Source organism: Pinus tabuliformis, chromosome 6 (assembly GCF_031772625.1).
Source record: "Pinus tabuliformis cultivar Carrire ecotype Pingquan chromosome 6, CPIR1, whole genome shotgun sequence".
Classification (NCBI taxonomy): domain Eukaryota; kingdom Viridiplantae; phylum Streptophyta; class Pinopsida; order Pinales; family Pinaceae; genus Pinus; species Pinus tabuliformis.
Genome location: NC_142292.1, coordinates 772,111,734 through 772,135,968, shown reverse-complemented (window position 1 = coordinate 772,135,968; position 24,235 = coordinate 772,111,734). Strand labels below are relative to the sequence as shown.

General features: G+C 40.1%; 1 protein-coding gene across 2 annotated transcripts in view; it reads right to left on the bottom strand.

The window, feature by feature from the left end:
• Positions 1-24,235, bottom strand: part of LOC149261004 (zinc ion binding protein) — a 449,429-nt gene that overhangs the window by 257,158 nt on the left and 168,036 nt on the right. For both annotated transcript variants that reach the window (XM_089421537.1, XM_089421534.1), the window contains exons 4-5: positions 14,216-14,262; positions 13,903-14,003 (exon numbers count right to left, since the gene is read on the bottom strand). In XM_089421537.1, coding sequence (XP_089277663.1) covers positions 13,903-14,003; positions 14,216-14,262 — 148 coding nt within the window. The remainder of the gene's footprint in view (positions 1-13,902; positions 14,004-14,215; positions 14,263-24,235) is intronic.

Here is a 24,235-nt window from a genome sequence, read left to right as displayed (position 1 = left end):
TGGAATCCTAAGCAACAAGGGCTTCCCTATCTGCCACTAGCTTCACTTTGAGTAGTATGGAATGGGAATAAAGAGAACTTAGCAACTTAGGACAAATATGAAAAATACAAATGAAATTTAAGGTTGGGGAATGGTGGACAAAATGAAAACTAGTGTCTTGCTTGGGCATGTTAGAAAATCAGAAAGGCAGAAAGATTTTCTTATGTTAATAATTTCTTGTGATATCTTTGAGTTATTATTAACTTTCGTATGTTCTTCTTTTATCTCTGTTTCATCAGGTAATTATCAAAAGCAAAACACGAAGATCAAAGACACCAGATGTAGGCACTTTGCCAGGGCTAAAACCCTTCTATAGCGGAAAAACCAATCAAACTCTTCCACTAGCAAATTCAAGTTGAGATAAACCAAGACCCTAGACCCAAAGACCTTGCTCGTCCACCAAGTCAGCCTCCAATACGATTCAGCAAACTTCAATAGTCTCTTCTTGTCCAGCAGCTTCAGCGCAGCAACAACCCAGAATTTCGGCCCCCAGCAAATTCAAAATTTCAGCCTAGCTTTTGCACTGCAGTTTCGGCCCCTCCAACAACTCAGCAGCTTCACATGTGTGAGAGAGAGAGAGAATTTCGACTTCTTGTGCTTGATAGAGACCTCCTCCTTCGCTAGCCCATTCCTCTTCTTCCCTTGAATTTCGCACTTTTTCTTCTCCCAAAAATTGTAGATCGAACTTGATGAGTGAGTGCTCCAAATGAGGTCGAGTTGTTGCCTTATATAGGAGTTTTTGCCCCTCAGTTAGGCCAACGTGTCTAGTTTGAGTCAGACTTGGTGGAGGAGACCTAATTGACCTAATTTACATTAAAATAAATTTCTTTCTTGACAAATGAAGCCCAAGAAGGGTCTTTTACATTATGACATGGACAATGATACTTGACATAAACCCTAGAAGCCTTCAATGGAGGATTTGACCTAAAAATAATTGACCCAAGCATGAAACCCATGCTTTAATAAGTCAATTTCTTTAATAATAAATTCCTTTTTCTTTCTTTTGACAAATACATTACATCATGACTCAAATACAATTATGAAGACTGACACTAGATACATTCTACAACACTCCCTCTTAACTAGGGAAGTATTCATAATTACATATATACAGACGTGCATGGAAGATCTCAAAATGATATGCTCTATGAAGAGTCACAACACATGTAATGCTACAGATTAGATCCTTGACCAGTGTACTCTAATCGGGTGGGACTGAGATGGACTCGAGCTTTAGCCACTCTAGGTAACATCAGGCTTTTAAGCTCTACCACCAACCCAAGGATATAGGTGCGTATCCAAGGTCGGAGCTCCATTACCAATGCCACCCTCCCTACTTCGGGATCTAGACATCAACACATAGGTCGGCCAGATGTCCTCCCAAGCATCATGCCATAAGATGCTTCATCTCTCTTATTCAACTAAATCAAATATACCCACCAATCCAAGCATGCTTCAAACGTTTAATCTTTTATGGAGAGATCCTACACAATCACAACCCTAATCAGTAATAAACTTTCAAATGTATATATACAAGTAAACACAAACCTTCAGGGTCCTCAATCATTTTGATGTTGCTTATGCCATCTTCAATTTTCTTTTTCCATTTCTTCAACAACACCAAATATAGTCTCCGTACTTCTCAAGTCTTTTGTTTATAACTTCATGAATCACAAACATTCATATTTAGTACTTTCATTCATTCAGTTTCATTCTTACTTCAAGGTATTCATTATGATTATCATTATATGCCCTCCCTCTCAACTAGAGAGATATTACCTTTCTTCTATCCAAGCTCACTCTCAACTTGGGGAGATTAGCAGCTTCATAATTTTAGAGAAACTTCATCTTTTCAAGTCTTCATTTGTTTCTCATGGCATCAAGGTCATCTTGATCATCATCATTCTTATAGCTTCCTTCATCATGCTTATCAATATGAACATCTTCTACATCTTGAAGATTATGTACCTACAAATCTTCAACAACAAGTACAACCAAATACAAATATACAGAAGTATGAAGACAATTATAATACGTTTATCATGTCATTACAATGGAAGCATCAAAGCATTCAAACTTTAGACAAAAAATACCTAAACCTAGTTAGGTTCATAATCAGCAAGAGACACATCTTTTTATATACTGGACTTCAACTTCTTACTAGGGTTTTGGCATAGAACCTAGACTCCATCTTCGAGACATAGAGCCTTAAATATCAGCGAACAATCTAATCATAGTACTATACATACACGGTTTCAACAATATACTTTTAGAATTATACATCAGACTCTACTAGGGTTTGTTGCATAGCCTAGATTTTATCATCAAAACTAAATCATATTGAAAACAATATCATCATATTCTAGAATATCAATCTCTACAAGTGTTTTTATTACAAATCCAAGAGTTCACAAACCAAAAACATTAAGTTAGCATACTCACATCAATATTAATTAGATAAAACCAAGACACAAACATTAATACATCAAAGTTAAAAATACAACAATTTTATTCAGACTAGGGTTACGATCATACAGATGAATATACACCTAGGGTTTTATTTCTAGGATCTTACTATAGAGGTTTTGCTTATAAAACCTAATTCACCAAACCCTAAAGATCTAGGGTATCAATACATAACTTAGACATTAACAACAAACCCTAAAGAATTAGGGTTTCTATCATAACAATACCAAAACCCTAAGCTTCAAAAGAACAGGATTTCTAGACTTCATCAACAACCCTAAGAGGACTAGGGTTTCATAATTGGCATACCCCTAGCAACAAGAGGATAGGGTTTTACAGTGAACCCTAAGGATTAGGGTTTCACAAGAATGATCAAATCATAGTATAGCGAGGGTAGATTCAATCTAATGATTAATCACCCTAACAAGAATCTTTAAGATTCAAAACCTTGGACATAATGATGTCGGTAGTGTAAAGCAAATTTCAAAAGAGAATGAACATACCTTTTCTATGAAGAGAACCTTGTAACAAAACTTGTTGTTTAAGACAGACCTTGAATTGTTCTTGTAACAAACACTGTAGGACATTAATTCTTGAAGGGTTGCCTTTGCAACAAAATTTTTTCCATACTTAAAGTCTATCCTTTGAAGTCTCCTCCATAATCTTTGTGTATTCTGCAATCTTTCCTAGCAAGGAAAATACAGAGAAAAGGTCATTAGCATATAATACAAACAGATCTTGATATGAAAGGGAAACCAAACATAAAAGAGGAAACAAGGAACAAGATACTTATCTTTTGGTAAAGTGGTGAAGGCTCCCTCTTAAACCAATCTTGAGGGATAGCTAACACTTATCAAAATAATTCAAAAATGTTCTAACAAGACACATTAGACCTGCAAACTCTAGATATCAAAACGTAAAGGAAAACAATACAAGAATAAGAAGGATATGTAAGAGAGGACTTAGTAGTATAAGTCCTTGACTTTTGATTCCTCAGTCTTGTTCTTCTTAGGTGAAGCTTCATCAGTGATATTTGCTTGTTCCCTATCCCTCTTCTTATTCCTTGGATTCTCAGGACATTGATTTTTGTAATGACCCATTGTATGACAGTTGTAACATTCAATTTTGGATAGGTCAACTTTCTTCTTTGGTCCTTTGAACTTCTTGAAGGGTCCCTTCTTCTTATGATGACCATAATAGGCATTAGAGGCATTTTCTTCTTCATCCTCCTTCTTGTTGTTTACTAATGATATCCGGGCTTCTTTTTTACTACCTACATTCCACATTTGTTCGAATGTTGGTGTATCCTTCCAACTACTAATTCCTTATGCAAAAGCACTCCAAGAGCAGCAATTGTGAGCTCCTTTTCTAGTACAACTTCATCTATTGCTTGGAGTTCATCTTTGATTCTAGATATCCTTACAAAGTAGGATGACACAGCATCGTCTTTCGTCATCTTAATAGTTCTTAATTCATTTTTGAGACTTTCTATCTGTCCAATGTTCTTGATGGTGAACAGTTTAGAGAGAGCTTCATACATTGCTGGTGTAGAGTCTATATTTGATATGTATGGAATCAAATTATCCTTTACTCCATCTACTATTAGATTCATGGTTAATATGTTAGTTTCCATGTACTTTTCCTTTCCTGCATCATCTGTAGGTTTCTCAATTTTCCCTTGAGAAAAATCTAGAACTTTATGTTTAGCGAGGATAAGACCTATCCCCTTTTTCCATGCTCTATAGTTAGAGGCTCCTTCCAACTTGTTTTCTCCCTTCATTGAAGTTGACATAGTTCCGATAGATAGTAGGCTTCTTTTCCTTGTCTTTTACCTTAATGATCTTCCTTTGATCCCCTTTACTTCAATGGATCTTCGAGCTGCCTTTTTCTTCCTTCTTCACCTTAGCTCTAATACTAATGTTAGAAAATCAGAAAGGTAGAAAGATTTTCTCATGTTGATAATTACTTGTGATATCTTTGAGTTCTTATTAACTTTCTTATGTTATTCTTGTATCCCTGTTTCATCAAGCAATTATCAAAAGCAAAACACAAAGATCAAAGACAACAGATGTAGGCACTCAACCAGGGCTAAAACCCCTCTATAGTAGAAAACCCAATCAAACTCTTCCACTAGAAAATTCAAGTCGAGATAGACCAAGACCCTAGACCCAAAGACCTTCCTCCTCCACCAAGTCAGCCTTCCAATATGATTCAGCAAACGCCAATAGTCTCTTCTTGTCTAGCATCTTTAGCTCAACAACATCCCAGAATCTCGGCCCCCATCAAATCAAGAATTTTGGCCCAGCCTTAGCACTACAGTTTTAGCCCCTCCAATAGCTCAGTAGCTTCACACATGTGAGAGAGAGAGAGAAAATTTCGCACTTTTTCTCCTTTGCTAGCCCTTTCCTCTTCTTCCCTTGAATTTTGCACTTTTTCTTCTCCCAGAAATTACAGATCAAACTTGATGAGTGAGCGCTCCAAATGAGGTCGAGTTGTTGCCTTTATATAGGTGTTTATGCCCCTCAGTTAGGCCGACTTGTCCAGTTTGAGGCCAACTTGGTGGAGGAGGCCTAATTGACCTAATTTACATTAAAATAAATTTCTTTCTTGACAAATGAAGCCCAAGAAGGGTCTTTTACATTATGACATGGACAAGGATACTTGACATAAACCCTAGAAACCTTCAATGGAGGCTTTGACCTAAACAAAATTGACCCAAGCATGAAACCCATGCTTTAATAAGTCAATTTCTTTAATAATAAAATTCTTTTTTCTTTCTTTTCTCTAATACATTACATCATGACTCAAATACAATTATGAAGACCAACACTAGTTACATTTTTCAACAGGGCAATGGAGTCATCTAGAAGCTTCAAAGGGCAGTTCTAAAATGGATTAGAGAAAAACAAGCAATCAACTGATGTGCATAACTATAACCCCTAACTTGGTTGCTTGATTTACAAACATAATGGATGAGAGGATCTATAACAATCCACTGCTTAAGACAAACTGGAGGATCTATAACAATCCACTGCTTAAGACAAACTTCAAAGTTGGTAACTACCATGGAGTATCTACAAACAAACCAAATCAATTGATATAGATCGTATAATGTTTTTATATTGAATGTAAATGACACAAAAGGGAGATAAGAGGGAGGAAACCATTACCATAGCCCTTTCCAATGAGATAGATGCACCTTTGTTTGGCCCTTGAGGTCTCTGTCATCCATACACTTGCAATAAAACTTCTAATTGTAGCACCTACAACAAATAGCCACACATAAAGAAATCATACTAATATTGATCCATCACTTAGACAAAATAAACACAACTAGTATTTCAATGGCTTAGAGCTTCTTTCATTTACACCAAAAATTCCCAAGTTGCAAATAGACAAAGTAAACACTTATATAGGTTTAAGCTCAACTCTTTCATACAATAATAAATGAGTTGTTTTACTAGATCCATTAATCTCTCCCATAAATAAATATAAAGTAATATTCTATAATAATCATTTTATTAAAAGTAGAAAGATTTTGTTGAGATCCACAATCTCTAGGAGGTTATGGTAAAATACTTTAGGAAACAATTCTCGATGTGTTGAGAAATCCAAAGAGTGGCAGTTACACGATTTCTCTTATTATGACATTATCTTGTGAAGTTTTTCATTATTATTATTTGTTCTTTCGAATTATCTTTTTCTTATCATCAAGATTAATGCCAAGCAACAAATAGAAGAGAACATAAGATGTAGGCACGCTGCCAGGGCAAAACCCCACTCTTGGGGAAAACCCAGTCAAAATTCTTCCTTCAGTAGATTCAAGATGAGATGACCAAGACCCTTACAATCTAGACCCAAGACATCCTCCATCAAGTCATCCTTGTAACTGTGAGAACACCGAATCCTTATCACTGTGATAGCAATGAAACCATCTCACTTTGAGACCTTGTCACTTTGGCAGCACCAAAACCTTCTTCACTGCACCTAGACCTTGTCATTGTAGCAGCAACGAAACCATCTCACTGTGATAGCATCTAGATCTTGTCACTGCACTGAAATCATCTTGTAATAGCACCGAATTGTGGTAGCACCGAATCTGCGATAACACTAAATTGTGGTTATTATGGTAGCATCGAGATCATCCCTTGTTGATTTGGGGTAGCATCGGATGTGCTCTAGCCACGAAAATTGGTGGAGAGGGTCAAGCACATGAGATCTCCAAGACCCAGAAAGGGTTTGGGCAGAATCTAATCAGTTTGGAAGATATTAAAATAATTAATATTTTTAATGGAGTTCCTAAGTCTAAACTTAGGAAAAATGAAATATTAATGGGTATTAATATAAAACTGGGATAGAATGATCCAAAAGTCATGGATCAAGCCAAATCTAATCTTAGCTGTTGATTAGAGATTTAATCTCGACTGTCGATGGACCAACGAGAAAAGTATAAGAGGAGGCTTGAGGGTCAGTTGGAGAACACACCAAGAGAGATCAAGAACTCAATTTTCTGGGGCAGGGTTTGCTGAGTAAATTGAGTGACTGATCTAAGTTGCAGCTGAGGGGCAATGAACACATAGCAAAGAGGCAAAGTTAGTACCAGGAGAATCAGCGCAGAGCCAGGAGAGGGACGCAGAGCCAGCTAGAGGCCACGCAGAGGCATCCAGAAGCTGCGCAGAGCTAGAGAGGGCAATGTGTGAGATGCATAGGGTCAAGGGGCTGACGCAGAGGCTCCAGAAGCTAACGCAGAGCCCAGAGAGGCTGACGTTGTGCCTGAGAGGTTGACACAGTGCCTAGAGGTAGCGCTGGGAGCATTTCGTGGGACAAACTAGGAGCTAGAGAGCCGGATAGGGTGACGCAGTCCCTATCAGAGTGACGCAGAGCAGCAGAAGTTGCATTGTTGTTGTGGTATCGTTCATTTGATGATTTAGCTGGAATATCTGTCTCCCACTTAGAGGTACTACTGCCGAGGGCACTCTCTGTTGGGTGAGCCATTTCTGGCACCCAGGTTGTATTTTGAAACTGCATAATAATAAAACCCTCTGAATAGCTATATCGGTTTTCCTGCATTGGGTTTTTTTTAGGACATTAGTCCAAAAACAACGGTGTCACTTGCGTGCTTGTTTACTTTCAGTTGATGATCTGTATGTGTTGATACCAGTGTTTTACGACTCCGACTCGGACTCCGACTCGGCCGAGGATCGACTCCGACTCCGACTCCGACTCGGTAATGACTCGGCCTAGTCGATTTCAATGACTCGGTCGTTGTAAAAAATACATTAAATATTTATTTTTTTTATAAAAAAACATAATTTTAAATATTTTAAACATAATTTTAAAGATTTTCATTCATGTTTCCAAACACATAGCATTATAATATAGATGGAAGACAACATATGATCAACGTAGGCTCATGAACCAATCCATTATATCAAAATGGTACCCAATGGCTACATAGTGACCTAGCCCATGTAGTGTTGACTTTTCCTTGGCAATTCAAAATCAAGTCTGTCTAAAACACTATCACAAACACACTAAAAAGCCACAACACCAAGCACTTTGCACAGCAGAAAATATACAACAGTGAATCAATGAAGTACACAATTTTTGTCAACCCAAAACTTGTTATATTACAATTTTCATACAATAAACATAGGGCTCCCATACCATGGATCATGGCCCTTACAATTAGCCCTGATGAAAGAAAAACTAGGGCTTGAGATCAACAATCTATGATCCTCAATCTGCCCAAGAACAAGAACAAACATGACTTGCTAAAGAAGTGCTTACACCAGCCCTTTCAATCCACTTGTCTTGAACACTCGACAAGTCCTTTGCCACCTATACTTGCAAAGAGTACTATTGTTCCAATGCCTCTGCCACAGCTGCTCACAAGGTCCTTTGTACCTTCAGATTCTCTTGCACAACAGCTCATCAAATTTTGGCTTCTATCAAAGGCACTGCTCCTCCAATGTCATTGAACTTAGGCTCAAGCGTCTACTGCCTTCACACAGTGGTCTGCAACACCAAATGAGACTGTTCATAAGCTAATCAAATCTTCCCTCTAACAATAACAAAGCTACTCTGAAGTCACTTCACTTGGGACACCAACAAACAGCCCTCAACACAATAACCCAACTGCTCATGAGACACTATATAGGGCACATACAGCCACTGTCCAAACCTTCTTGTTGAACAAACTTTAACTCACAACCCACAGTAATCTATCTCAACAAAAACTCAGCCTACATACCTTTCAAGGATTTCTGTTTCAGCCCTGAAAGTCTTGGTCCTGTGCACTTTAAACCACAGAGGATTTTCAAACCTCTTTAGGGCTTTTGCAACTGCCTCAGGTCAAACCCTAACTCAGCCACATCAGACCTCTGAAACTCTGTGTATACCTCACCTTTTAGGTCTTAACTCTCCTGTGCATATAGTTGAGGAACTTGGCCCTCACACCAGCTGTTCCACAGGCCTTACAGTCTCCTTCTCCAGAAAATACAAGGGTATCGGCCCTCCTCTTGTGCACAGAAATTAACACGGCCTGATCACAAAGATAAACAACAAACCATATGCCCAGAACCATGCATCAGCTACATGTCCAGCCCTCCTAACTCAACTTGTACCAGAACATAAGAAGCAGAGAAGCAAACTCGTCCTACCTTCTCCTCTCTAGCTCAGCTCCTTGAAGTCTGCGGCTACTTGAGAGTTTATACACTAGCACACTGATTGTAACTTGACATATCAAGTCTTCTCCTTTTACTGCAGGCTTGCAGTTTGCCACTCATAACTCAAACATAACAATTTTTTGGATAGAATGCCAATCAGGTCAGCTTCTGTAATGAAGGTCATCCTCCTTTTATGTATGAGACAAAGCTCAGCAACCATGTCAATCATGATTTACGCTGCCCAGCCGGTTTTCATTGACTCGGCCTGGTCAATACGGACTCGGCCTGGTTGACCGAGTCAACTATGACTCGGCCTGGTCATTGGATGACTAGGCCGAGTCATAGTTGACTCGGCCAACCTAGCCGGTTAGCTGGCCTGGTCGTAATTTTTTTTATTGGCTCGGTTTGACCAGGCCGTTTCCGAGTTGACTCGGCCTGGTTGTAAAACAATGGTTGATATTGTACTTGTATTTACTTTCAGTATTTTCAAGGTAAATAACTTGTTAAGTAATTGAATAAGTAGGAAGAAATAAATCAGATAGTACAAGAAGAATTTCTAACGGGTTAAACTTAGAAATTCCAACATCCCTGTGCCTAATCCGAGCTCTCGCAGTGACACCAAACATTTTTGAATTCACCGAAATTCCTCTCTGAAATCTGAGCTCTATAATCCGAACTTCTCACTATAATAGCACCGAAACTTTCTCTCTGAGATCCGAACTTCTATGATTGCACTGAGAACATCCCTATGATATCACCGAAATATTTCTTCTCAAATTCTTGTCTAAAATTATAATTTGAGCGAATGCCTTTAGGCTTGTATATACAGTTGCCTCTATGTGTAATAAGCTGACATGATTACTTGAGCATTTGTGTCTCCAATTTATATTTAGGCCGACTTGAGTTCATTGAGGAAAGTTGACTTGATGGTGATTCTTTTGAGGCTATCTTGATGGAGGAGTCTTTGACCAAACAAACATATTGACTTTGACCCAAATAAATAATCCTAAAGCCTACAATGGAGGCTTGACCTATAACAACTGACCCAAGCATGAAACCCATGCTTTAACAAGTCAATTCAATAATAATAAAAATTAGTTTTGCTTTTCTTTTGACAAATATTACATTTTGACTTCAAGTACAATTATGAAGACCGAACCTAGTTACATTCTTCAACACGATGAATTCTCGTCTAACTAACTCCAAGACCTAACTCAACAATGAATAAACAATGAGACAGACACAATAACTTTCTAAAGATAGAGCCAAGAGATAAGGGTGCCTTCTTTGCTTGAGGATCAGATGAAGTCCATGCTCCAAAAATAAAAAGATAGACATCTATCCACAAGTATGCCCTCTAGAAGTGTGTTCATATATGTGAAGTAGGTGTGTGTGAAGTTGAACGACCTCAATATGGCAAGAATGAGTCAATATGGCAAGTGTCGCATGATCCCAAGGTAGAAGTAGTCAAGGAGAACCAAATAAACACTCCACAGTCTAGGACACCCTCAACAAATATAGAATATAGAAATGTGCAAGGCGATCTCATCAAGAAGCCTGTTTAAGAGTGCCATCCAAATCCTCAAGTGGACTTCTACAAATAGCATGGTGACATGTGCAAGTAGCCTCATCAAGTCTTCAACATGGAGATAGATTGTTGAAAAGGTGGAGGGCTCAAGTGATGTGAACTATGAATGCACATACCAACCTCAATAAATGTGCTAATAGAACCTCCAGGTGGCATGTGTGGCCTTAAAATCATGTAACCCTCCATAGATCAACGTAGATGGAGTCCATCTCAAGATAGGAGGTTGATCATCATGAAATAAACACTGTAAATCAAAAGTCATCCAAACACCTCTACATGTTTCCACAACCTCCATCAATGCGAAAAATACATTTATCCATGAGATATACCTCTATAAGTGTGCAAAGAAGGCACTCGATTAGTGTGAGGTTTTAATTCATTAAGAAGTGCAACCTTCGTATCAAGATTCAAAACACAACAAAGAACCAAATCATTCTAGTAAATGGAGTCAAGTTACAAGAGGGAGTGAGTTGGACCCTCCAATGAAGTTATAAGATGTTGGAAAACCATGAAGAGTTAGACTGCTCCCCTATTTTAAGTGTTTGTCCTGTAGAATACCTACATGGGACCTCTATGGACACTAGATACCTTAGGTCAAGCTATAGCCTATAGCATCCATCACCATGGTCACGCTGAAAAATCACTTGTAGGCTAAGCCAAGTGTTGAAAATCAATGATGAGGCAAGGCGCTCTACAAGAACAAACACCTATCTAGTCAAGTATCACCATGAGGCCACAATTGACACAAAAAAGCCAAAGCTCCCTCAGCCAAGATGTCGCATCATCACTCCTCCTCCTATAGGTTGAGTGCTAAAAGTCCAAGGAAGAGTGGAGCACTCCCCAAAATTAAGCATTTATCTTGTTCATATGGCCACAAGAACACAATAGACACAAATTCCTAGGGCACCCTCACCAAGGTGTTTGAACCATCAACCACGGCAAAATGTTTCCTTAAAACCCTAGGTTGTTGAGAAATGTGCCAAGGAGGTAATCACTCACTAAGAAAAGTTGTCTATCATGTCAAACATCATTATGGGAGTACAGTGGACACTCCAAGAGCTTGGGTGCTCCATTACAAAATATCACCACCAAACCCCCCTAGGGTGCTCCAAAGTATAGCAAAGAGGTGAGCATTCTACAACGTAAGTTATCTATCTCATTAGATATCATCACAATAGTGTAATAGACATCTGAAGTAGAGGAGCACTCCCCTAGAAGAAACATGTAACAGGTCATCATGAAAACACTAGTCAACCCCCTAGCGTGCTCAAAGTATGACAAGGAGGTAAGCACTACATGAGATTCACTATCTATTTTGTTAAGTATGACCATGAGAGTGATATAGACATGTAAGATATGAAGGCACTCCTCCAAGGTAATCACATCAACCATGACCAAGCCTCCATGCAAGGAAGCAACATGATGAGCACTAGCACAATCATCAAGTGAGCTAATCATGAAATAGCACTAAGGACCATCATCACCATCTAATCCAGGCACCAAAAAATGAAGAAAGCAACATGACACAACACCATGCACCAAGGAGATCCACCACAAAAGCCACTGAAGCAATCATGACAACCAAGATCAACCACGTGATCCATCAAAGAGGACCATGATAACCATCCTCAAGCCAAAAAATAAAGGTGTGTATCTATAGTCCATCAGCATCAATGCAAGTTAACCTGGAAAATATGCAATTGCCACTCGTGTAAATATGAGTAACGCCTCCCTCAACAATAGGGCTACACAACTGTAGTCCCAGTAGCTGAACAAAGTGTAGAGATCTTCCCCTGATTCCCAATAGAAATGCTGGAACCTCCCCCTGATCTCATAGTCTGGCACCAAAAGATAAGATGATCTTCCAACTCAATGTCTTAAAGGTGACAAACCTGGCAGATCCTCACAAGCCTTGGGATGTGATAGTTTGTATCAACCTGGAAATGGTGTGAACACACAGTATGCTGGCCTACAGAAATCCTAAGGCTGTGCATCCCGTGTTTTTGAGTATACTTGGGTCTAACAAAAGGCAATCCCTGAATTATATGACGTGATCAAAATACAAATCCATCTCAGGACCAAAGTATTTCAGAAGGGAAATCAAAGTATTTCAGAAGGGAAATCCAAGTGACCAGTAAGTACTGTTTGTAGATGTCCTCTCTCAAGTCACATCAAGAGAATCCTTGAAAGGGGGTAAACCAACAGAAATGTAGATAGACTGGAGGAGCAAAGAAGTCTCCAAGAAACAGCACTGTCATCGTCCTGTGGGGAGCAGTAATCTTCTTTGAGAAGCAAAATGCTACGAAGGAGGGTGGTGAAAAGAAAGTTCAATGCAAAAAAATGATAAAATTCACCATCACGTTTGTAAAGACAACTAAGTGAATCATCATGCATTTAACAAATAATCAAATCTTAGTTTTATTTCTGAAACTCATAAAAAACCTTACATGGCTGGGTTAATTCACCACTGCTTGAGACTCAACTAAATTCAAGGTTTTTTTTAAATAATTACCATATGCAATGACTAAGTGTATAGGGATATGCTACACTAGTACCATTTTCCATTTGCTTGGCAAGAAAAGATGGCAGGCTCCAAAGCCTACATTATCCTGCATCTTCTCTCTAGACAAGATCGAAAGTATCTAATCCTCAGCCAAATCTGCGCAATGTGAATGTAATATCAAAGAGAAGCTGATCGATTATGCTGTCAGAATGATGTACCTTTTGACGAGCCTCCACCTCAATTGAATATTAACAGCTCAGGAAACTATTAGCAACTAAATGCAAGATTGCAGCAACATTACAACAGGAAGTCTTCCGAAATGGAAAGTCAACTTTCAAATTAGGGGAAATAATGGAAAAGGCACACATGAAAGCAAAGATTGAAACAATATGCAGTCTTGAGAGTGCATACTTTAATAGACTGCCATTTTTAGAGAAGTGCACTACAATATCATAAAGAACTATCATTTTTTTCTATCAAGGATGGGCAGATCACAACTACATTTTGGCAAAGGACACACAATGTTCTGGTGCTACAGAAAATGATGTGCCTTTTCAACCAAATGAATTAGTAAACAGGCCCAGGCCTATCCAGAATGCAACTAAAAAAAATAATACTTATATCAGAACATTCCATACCCAGTGCAACAGCAAAGCAACTGGTGAATCAAGAGGGAGGCATCTCCAGCTGTAGTAATCAGCCCAGCTTCTCAAAACGACAGATAGGGAACTCTGAGGCTCTGCATATGACAAACTGGATGAATAAGAAACTGGATCCCCTAACTACCTGATTTCTATATGTTATCCTTTTCTCATGGGGGGAAAACAAAACACCATCCGAACAAAAACCTCACTAAATTTTTCGAAGAAATCTTATTTTCTCCTGAATCAATAAAACCATTAAAGGAAGAAAGGAAAACAGGTAAAACATAATCTGCATCCAGAGAACTACCTCTGCAGGGGCACATATCACCTGGCAAGTTCCAACTGCCTTCTGTCCTGCACAAAAAGAGACCACAATATCTGTAATTTTCTTGACTTTTGACACAACAAATATTCTTCTTATACGACTCTTTCCAGAAGCATTAACATAAAGCAATATGATAAATAACTGCTCTTGGAAATAAACACAATCTACCGATTCTTTGATAAATTGATACCACTGGATCTCGTTATAATCCTTTCTTTTCAAAATCCAAGGAGAACACATACATCTACCTATAATACGATACACTCCACCTCATTTGAGGAAAAGGGTACTATCCAGAACAGTTATGGAATTATAGAAAAAGGAAACTAAATACCGTAAAGCTCAAAGGAAGCTTAAAAGGAAAAGAAATCACAATATTAGTAGATTCTAGGAGTACCCACAATTTCGTGGATATTAATCTAGCAATACAACTAATTATGTTCATGTACCTTGTGACGGATCTCATGATTACAACTGTTGATGGTCAAACAATCAAAGGGACAAGACAATGCAATAAAGTTTTGATACCTATAATATATTTTCAACTACAAACCAAATATTATGCTCTACCACTTCATGGAACAGATTTGGTGTTAGGAGCAGAATGGTTAATGCAATTAGTAACATACGCAACAAATCTCCAAGAACAATTTATGGAGTTCAAATTGTAGAGAAGGAACTACAAGTTATATGGCTCCACAGGACAAAATATTCGACATAGAGAAGTTGCAAATCCTTCATTTCCACAACGAATAAGTCACCCAAATAATCTCAAACAAACCCAGAAACAAGATGAAACACTACAAGGAAAGACATACTCATTTGGGATTGCTTTGAGAACAAAGCATTCTTTTAAGGGGTCAGCAATGTTATGTACAGAATAATAATAAAGATAAGCAAAGTAATAATAAAAGAAAATAATACTATAATAATAACCAGATAATTATGAAAAGACACTAATGAATTAAAAGTCACAACCTTTCAAAAAAGGTGTATCTGTATGAATATATAATGGGGCCCTCCCTGTAAACATTTCATCATTCATTCATATATTTTATTATATTAAACTATTAAGCATATTCAAAACTTTTCGCTACACCAACTTGATAAAGCCAAAAGTGACCATGGACTCACCGAAATTGACCAATAGCTTTCCCATAGAGACTTATGACAGACAATCCATTGCCTCTAGCCCGATGTGGGGTGGAATGCTATCCTCCTAATATAGGGCCTATTTGCATGACAAGTTGAGCTCATAATGAGTATTTTGTTGGAAAAACTTTGAGCCCTATTGTTGATCTGGCCTTGTGCCCTGAAGAATTTAGGGTTTACCCTGGGTACCATCTTCAAAATGAGGGTAAGTAGTCGTAGGTATTCTTTGGGTTTTATTGCCTTGGAAAAATAGACTCATCAAAGACAATAAAGACTTGGAATTGCCAATATCAGACAGCCTCTAAAACAATAAGTGCCTATAAACCAAATCAAATGCCTTCGCAAAGTACACAAAGCAACAAAAAACTCCAAATTCATACAGTTGCATAGCTTGTTCAATAACAACTCTAGGGGTGATGATGCAATCAATGATTTTGTAATTGCTTTTCAAGCATACTTAATCTCTGGCATTAATTTTACCTATTTCCAATTGTTTAGAAGGAAGCATGTCTAGGACCATAGCATAGATGTTAAATTTCGATGATGTGTTCTTTGCTTTGAGCAATTACTTCAATGTTTCATATTAGCCCATTCCCAATTCTAATTTAGATCCATTAGCAATCATATAATCCATAATCACATTAATAGTAACTAAAGAAAGAACGTAGACGATAAATGCAGAAGACAAGCCAAGACAAGAGAACACACATATTGGATCAAGCCAGGGAAAATCCCCAAGACGGGGAAAACCCTTAATCGATCTTCTTTATTATAAATATCAAATGTTCAGAGAAGGGGAGAGAGAGTATAATCATAGTCAAAGTAGACTTGCCATTACTACTGTCCGAATATTAAGAAGATAACCCAGATTAACACTGTCCAAACTGTGAAAATTCGAGAATCCCACCCGAATCAATTGCTGCAGCAACTGATTAAACTTCTCCTATCTGTTGATTACTGAAACAAATTATTTACTGCTTCTACAGCAAATATCCAAGCTAATACAACTACAGCCTTCACTTAATTAATTAATTTGTCCAAAACAAGAACAGAACAATAGAGAAAGATACCCAAAAGTGACACAGTATTTTTTGGCCAAATGTCCCCGGAAAAACCCAATGCGAGATAACCGGTGCAACAGGTCTGAGGGTTTTATATTACTAAGCAGTAGTTTCTGAATACAACTCTGGATGCCCTTTTGGCAATCCAGTTACAGAGACAATAAACTGGCAGAAAAACTTAGTGAGATTACCTCACTCTACCCGGCAAATCCCGGCTCTTCCAACAGCTGAACCAACTGTCCCCAGCTATCTCTGCGTTGGCTCTGCGTCAACCTCAAAAGGCTTTGCATCAGCACAACAGGGAAACATCTTGCCTTTTGGAGCAGTTTCCAGCCTTCCCGACTCAGAAACGTCAGCGCCTCTGCAAAACTCGGACTTCTGCTCTAGATGACTGCGATGTCTCTACGTGAGCCCTTCACTTAATTAATTAATTTGCCCAAAACAAGAACAAAACAATAGAGAAAGATACACACAAGTGACAGTATTTTTTGGACAAATGTCCCCGGAAAAACCCAATGCGGGAAAACTGGTGCAGCAGCTCTGAGGGTTTTATATTATTAAGCAGTAGTTTCTGAATACAACTCTGGATGCCCTTCCGACAATCCAATTACAAAGAAAATAAACTGGTAGAAAAACTTAGTGAGATTACCTTACTCTACCCGGCAAATCCCAGCTGTTCTAGCAGTTGAAGCAACTATCCCCGACTATCTTTGTGTTGGCCCTGCGTAGGCCCTACGTCAGCCTCAAAAGGCTCTGCGTCAGCACATCTAGGAAACGTCTTGCCTTCTGGAGCAGTTTCCAGCCTTCCCGACTCAGAAATGTTAGCTCCTCTGCAAAACTCAGACTTCTGCTCTAGATGACTGCGATGTCTCTACGTGAGCCCTTCACTTAATTAATTAATTTGCCCAAAACAAGAACAAAACAATAGAGAAAGATACACACAAGTGACAGTATTTTTTGGACAAATGTCCCCAGAAAAACCCAATGCAAGAAAACCGATGCAGCAACTCTGAGGGTTTTATATTATTAAGCAGTAGTTTTTGAATACAACTCTGGACGCCCTTCCGGCAATCCAATTACAAAGAAAATAAACTGGTAGAAAAACTTAGTGAGATTACCTTACTCTACCCGGCAAATCCCAGTTGTTTCGGCAGTTGAAGCAACTATCCCCGACTATCTTTGTGTTGGCCCTGCGTGGGCCCTACGTCAGCCTCAAAAGGCTCTGCGTCAACACATCTAGGAAACGTCTTGCCTTCTGGAGCAGTTTCCAGCCTTCCCGACTCAGAGATGTTAGCTCCTCTGCAAAACTCGAGCTTCTTCTCTAGATGACTGTGTTGTCTCTACGTGAGCCCTTCTGACTCAGCATCAAGCTTTGCGTGGGCCCCTTTGGCCCAGTTTCAACCCTTCTGGTGTCTTTCTGCCTCTCTCTACTTCTTATCCTAGGTCTTGGAGAAGATACTCCAACCCAACTATCCCAACCTCTCACTGCAACAGCTCACCATCGAAAATCTCCTAGCAGTTGCTCTGCTTCAAAAAATCGAACTTCTGAACTCTCTGTCTTTCCAAGTGACCCTCAAGCCTCCTTAAATAATCTCCTTGTTGACATTCAACGGCCCAGATTAGAAGCTAATCAATGGCTACGAGCAGTTTTGCTTGATCCTCGTCTTCTTTTATAAGTTACACCCACAGTTTATATTAATACCCTTTAATTATTTTATTTTCCCAAGTTTAGGCCTAGGGTCCCCTTAAAAATAATTAATTATTTTAATAAAACTATTTCAGGGTGGAATTTCCCAAAACGCTTTCTGGGTTCTTTGGAATACATGTGCCTAAGCTTCACTGCAAAATTTGAGACTTAGAGCACATCCGATGCTACTAGAAATCAACACTCCCTCTTAGCGAGGAATGCGCTTTAGTAATGACTTCAATCTGAAGCATCACACTGACTTCATAACATCGTCCTTTGTGTTGTTGATGTCTGACATGTTGTCCACCAACCACTGCGCAAATGCTACATCTGTACAGCTACTGCCCCTGCCACTGTCAATACTGCATCCGTACTGCAACTCCCTCTGAAATTCGGCATCCGTGCTGCTGCTGGCACTACCATTACCAACTGCCACTACACTGTAAATTGTTGCTGCTACTCCATCAACAATGGAAAAACATCCCAAATCACTGAACTAACTACGTTCAATATGATGCCATGTGAATGTTGAAGCCTAACTGCTACTAGTCGCTGCGTTGACCCTCTTAATCCACTGTGTTGTTGCTGACTACTACTTTGTGCCATCTGCACTTCTGCCAACTCTGCTCTGTGTTGCTCAGTCTCTGGCGATCCTAAACACTGCAACTGTCTCTCCAACACTCCTCGGCACCATTTGACACTAGTCCATCTTGCTACTTCTGATCTGGGATCCCATAGCAAGAAATTGATCCAAGAGGTGGGCTCCTCAACGATCCTGCCCATCTGTAGCTCTTTCGAACTACAGCTCCAAATCAGCCCAACTCCCTCCTGGAGGTATCTTGGCTGTCATGGCGAACTCCTCCTCCTTGATCTTCGAGGGCGCAGCCTTCGGATCGTGCTTCTCATCCTTGTCCTTCTTCCTGAGAGGACACTCAGTAGCGTAGTGACCCATCTCACCACACTTGAAGCACTTTATCTTCGAGAGGTCCTTCTTACATCTACGTTGCTCCTGCTGCCCCTTCGATGTGAGGGTTGCATTATCCTCCTCCTCCTTGGGCTTCAACCCACTGTTGCTGCTTCCGTCAAGCTTACACTTGACCAAGTCCCTCCTCACCTCCTCTTGTTTGAGAGCTACCTACATTTCATCCCAATTCAGCAAAGTCGTCCTGCGAAGGATACTCTGGACAAAGACTTGCCACTCATCTGAGACAGAATTGAGCGCTAGTCTAACCAACTCCAAGTCTTGAGGTGTAGACCCCATAGCTGAAAACTCATCACCGGTCTCCTGAAGCTTCGTGAGGAATGGATCCGCACGCTCTCCCTTCTGCATTTGAGCGAATCTCAGCTTCTGCTCCAAGTACATCTTCGGTTGCTCAGAAGATCCCTGATACAATGTAGACAATGCGTCCCACGTCTCCTTAGCAGTCCCTTTGCTAGCGATGTGACAAACCACATGATCCTTCACTCTGTCGAGGATCATTCTTTTCGCCTACACCATCCCATCTCGGTACTTCTTCAACAGATCTGCATCTGCAGGCACAGCCACCGCGTTGTCGACATATGTCTAGAGGGCATGCTAATCTAGAAGGAATGACATTCTAGCCTTCCAGATGACATAGTTGGATGCTTTGTCCAACCTATCCTGATCCCTCAATCCACTAGTTGCCATCTCTACCACAAATGTCGAAAATCTCCTCTCTGGTTCTTACTGTTGCTGCTCAGCCAATAAGAAAACGGACTTCTTGGCGGGAAGTCTTACTAAGGAAGAAATTCCCTCGACTGTGCTTCTTCCTTCTCTTCTGACATATTTTTGTCCATCAAAACGGCCTACAGAAAAGACTGCGTCCCACCAGCTTCTCCTCACGCTGAGGCTTCAGCGCTGCTCCCTCTAACCCGGCAAACTTTCAAACTAGGAGTCCTTCCTCTCTGTCGACTCACTCATAGAGAGAGACTGCCTCGAAAATCAGTCCTCTGGCTAGGACTGTGCAAACCCTCTGGGGTTTTGAACCACTGCGTCCTGCAGCTTTTTCGATCTCCCACTTCTCAGCGTTGGGTTCTCTAGCACTGTTCTTCTTGCTTCACCTGCAACACTCTGATACCATGTGAAAATTCGAGAATCCCACCCAAATCAACTACTGCAGCAACTGATTAAACTTCTCCTATCTGTTGATTACTAAAACAAAATATTTATTACTTTCTACAGCAAATATCCAAGCTAATACAACTGCAGCCTTCACTTAATTAATTAATTTGTCCAAAACAAGAACAGAACAATATAGAAGGATACCCAAAAGTGACAGTATTTTTTGGACAAATGTCCCTCGGAAAAACCCAATGTGGGATAATCGGTGCAATAGGTCTGAGGGTTTTATATTATTAAGGAGTAGTTTCTTAATACAACTCTGGATGCCCTTCTGGCAATCCAATTACAGAGACAATAAACTGGCAGATCCCGTTTGTTTCAGAAACTGAACCAACTGTCCCTGACTATCTCGATGCTAGCCCTGCGTAGGCCCTACATCAGCCTCAAAAGGCTCTGCATCAACACAACTGGGAAACGTCTTGCCTTCTAGAGCAGTTTCCAACCTTCCCAACTCAGAAATGTCAGCTCCTCTGCAAAACTTGGATTTCTACTCTGGATGACTATGTTGTCTCTGCCTGATCCCTTCTGGCTCAGCGTCAAGCTTTGCGTGGGACACTCTGGACTAGCGTCAACCCTTCTGGTGTCTCTCTGCCTCTCTCTGTTGCTTATCCTGGGTCCTGGAGAAGATACTCCAACCCATCTATCCCTGCCCCTCACTTCAACAACTCACTATCGAAAATTTCCCGGCAGCTGCTCTGCTTCATAAAATCGAACTTCTAAACTCTTTGTGTGTCTTTCCAAGTGACCCTCAAGCCTCCTTAAATAATCTCCTTGTTGACATTCAACGGCCCAGATTAGAACCTAATCAATGGCTAAGATCATTTATGCTTGATCCTCGTCCTCTTCTAGAAGTTACACCCACAGTTTATATTAATACCCTTTAATTATTTTCTTTTCCTAAGTTTAGAATTAGGGTCCCATTAAAAATAATTAATTATTTTAATAAAATTGTTTATGGGTGGAATTTCCCAAAAAGCTTTATGGGTTCTTTGGAATACATGTGCCTAAGCTTCCCTACAAAATTTTAGACTTAGGGCACATCCAATGCTACCAGAAATCAACACAAATATAGAGGAGATAGCCTAGTCAAATTCAGTCTTCGGTCTTCAGCCCTAACCAGAGATCAATGATGGTCAAGGCAGCTACAAACTTGACTTGATCTAGGATCAATAAATGCGGCTTCTTGCACTAAAGATAAGACACCCAAAACAGGTTGAATCTAGGCAGACATACAGTTCTGGTTAGGGCACATATCAACCCTAACTTACAGCAGCAACCCCGTGAAATCACCCTCAGAGTACTTCGTTCCTCCTTGCTGTAGGTGCAGTCCAGGCTAGGCTAGAACATAGGGATCATATCCATCATGTAACATATGTTGAACCCCTGTAATTTTCATAGAGGGACTGTGGCCTACAAGAGAAAAGACACATTCCAGAATAGCCCCTAAACACATATTGCATAAGACTAGACTTCCTGTAAGCAACCTCAACCTCCTTCCTAAAGAACTCGGCTCATGAAGAAGACCAAACAAATCCCAAACTAGCCCTTGATACCTTCGCTGGAAATCATCATCTTCTGCGGCCATTTCAGAGAAAATAGAGAGAAAATGGATGTGTCGAAATGAAGGTGGAGGCACCACTATTTATACAATCAGTGAGGTTGAAGAGATGTGAACTTTGGGTTTAATGAGCTGACATAAAGGAGAGGTCGACCTTGAAATTTTGCATAAATTCAAAAACCATTTTCTCCTTGTCCAAATTTGACAATCTTTATATCGATTTTGGTCCTCTCGAAGAGAGGAATTCAATGTTGCAATTATCTTCCCCAAAGGAGTTGTCCAAAGTGGAATTTGGCCCTAGTTGCCAATTTTAACACTCCCTCTCAACTAGGGAGAATTCCACTTGCCAATCCATCCATCATCATTGATCATCATGCCATCCTATCGTCATGAATCATTTCTATATCTCATCTCTACTTTGATCTTCTCTACTCCGCTGAACATTGATATGAATAATAAAAGAAGAATCAATCGAGAGTGAGTCACAAGACCTTGCCACTCTCCATTGACAAAAGTCAATCCACATAACCAAAGGGGAAATTTCAATCGGACTTGATCTCAAGTGATCAATTTGAAGAAACATCACTCATCCTAGACACAGGGAGTACAGCAGTACACGATGCGTCCATCGGTAGTGCTATGGTCCCTATCCACTTTTCCCAACTCATTGGCCAGATGAGAGGTACTTCTCATGTGTCCCAGACTACATGGGTAGGATGATGCCAAAACGTCAGCAGGGAAAGAATATATCACATGCTGCTCACAACCACACATAGGGAAAGGAAAAACCACATCCTACAAACACATGTCATAACCATACGTAGGAAAAGGATGAACCACATCCTACAAACACATGTCATAACCATACGTAGGAAAAGGATGAACCACATCCTACAAACACATCATAGCCATCGTAGGGAAAGGATGAACCACATCCTACATGCATGCAAATCATTGAGAGTACGGAAACGATGGACCACGTCCTACATGCATGCCAACTAGCAATAGTAGGAAGGATCCTACACGTGGGGAAAGGATGAACCACATCCCACTGACATCTCAACCACAGATCGTACGGAATAAGCATCCTACAGGTGAGAAAAGGATTAACCATGTCCCACCGACATGTCCACAAGAAGATCCCTGAATGCATCTCTCACTAGGGTATCCGCAGGACAAGATGAACCACTCATCCTGCTCATATGCCATAGGAGAAGGTGAACCACTCATCCTGCTTATATGCCATAGGAGAAAGTGAACCACTCATCTTATGCATATGTCATCAACAGTACGGGAAGGTGAACCACTCATCCTGCTCTTATGCCATAGGAGAAAGTGAACCACTCATCTTATGCATATGTCATCAACAGTAGGGGAAGGGGAACCACTCACCCTACACACATGTTCGCAATCATAGGGGAAAGTGAACCACTCACCCTACACACATGTCAACTACCATGGGGTATCAAAGGGGAAGGTGAACCACTCACCCTGTACACAGCGCACCTATAGGGGAAGGTGAACCACTCACCCTATGGTCACTCATAGCTCAAAGAAGTACCCCAAGCCCCCAAGAGCTCCCAGAGCTCAATGTTCAACCGAGACCCTCATAGTAGGGTCTTTCCAGGACTCCCAACCTCTCTCTGAAGGAAGTTAAACCTGTCCTTATCATGGGGTTTGAGAGGATGTTGATAACCTGCACATCCATCCTGTGATGATGAAGCTAGATTGTTCCCCACTGAGCCATATCCCAAATAAAGTGGTACCTGATGTCCAGCGGTGGTTTCCAACACATGTTCAAATAACTCACAGAAGAGCTTTCTCAAATGTCTTTGTAATAAGACATGCTAGCTGCTTTATTCATTCAGCCTAAATGTTGCTCCTAGAGCAGCAGAGTTCAGTCTTTGATTTATTTACGAGGTAAGGTGGATTCCAAGAGATATAGCACCTTTGATGTGCACTTTCTATTCACCATATGGTCAGATCAGCAATGTACTTCAGACCATAGAATTACAAAAATAATAAACAGCCATCCAGATTTATTCAGAGCAAGGCACATCGCTGATACTAGAGATCCCCCATGATATGCATATGCAGATCAGCAGCTTCATTATCTCACCAGTCCAGGGAGTAGTGCCCAAATAATAAAAAGATGACTCCCTCTGAATATAAGGAAGGTGGTTATGTCAAAAACATTATCACCAATCCACCTGAAACCTGTCCCTTTTCTTAAGATCAATCATAATCATCATCTGCCAAGACTGTCTTTATCAACAAACATCAGATCATTGGGTCATACTGTCAGGGATTTTATGGCTCCCTCTGAAGCCTTGCTTCATGAGCTTCTTATGTGAAAGACCTTTCGCAGGGCACTATGATATTGTCCCTAAAACAGCTGCAT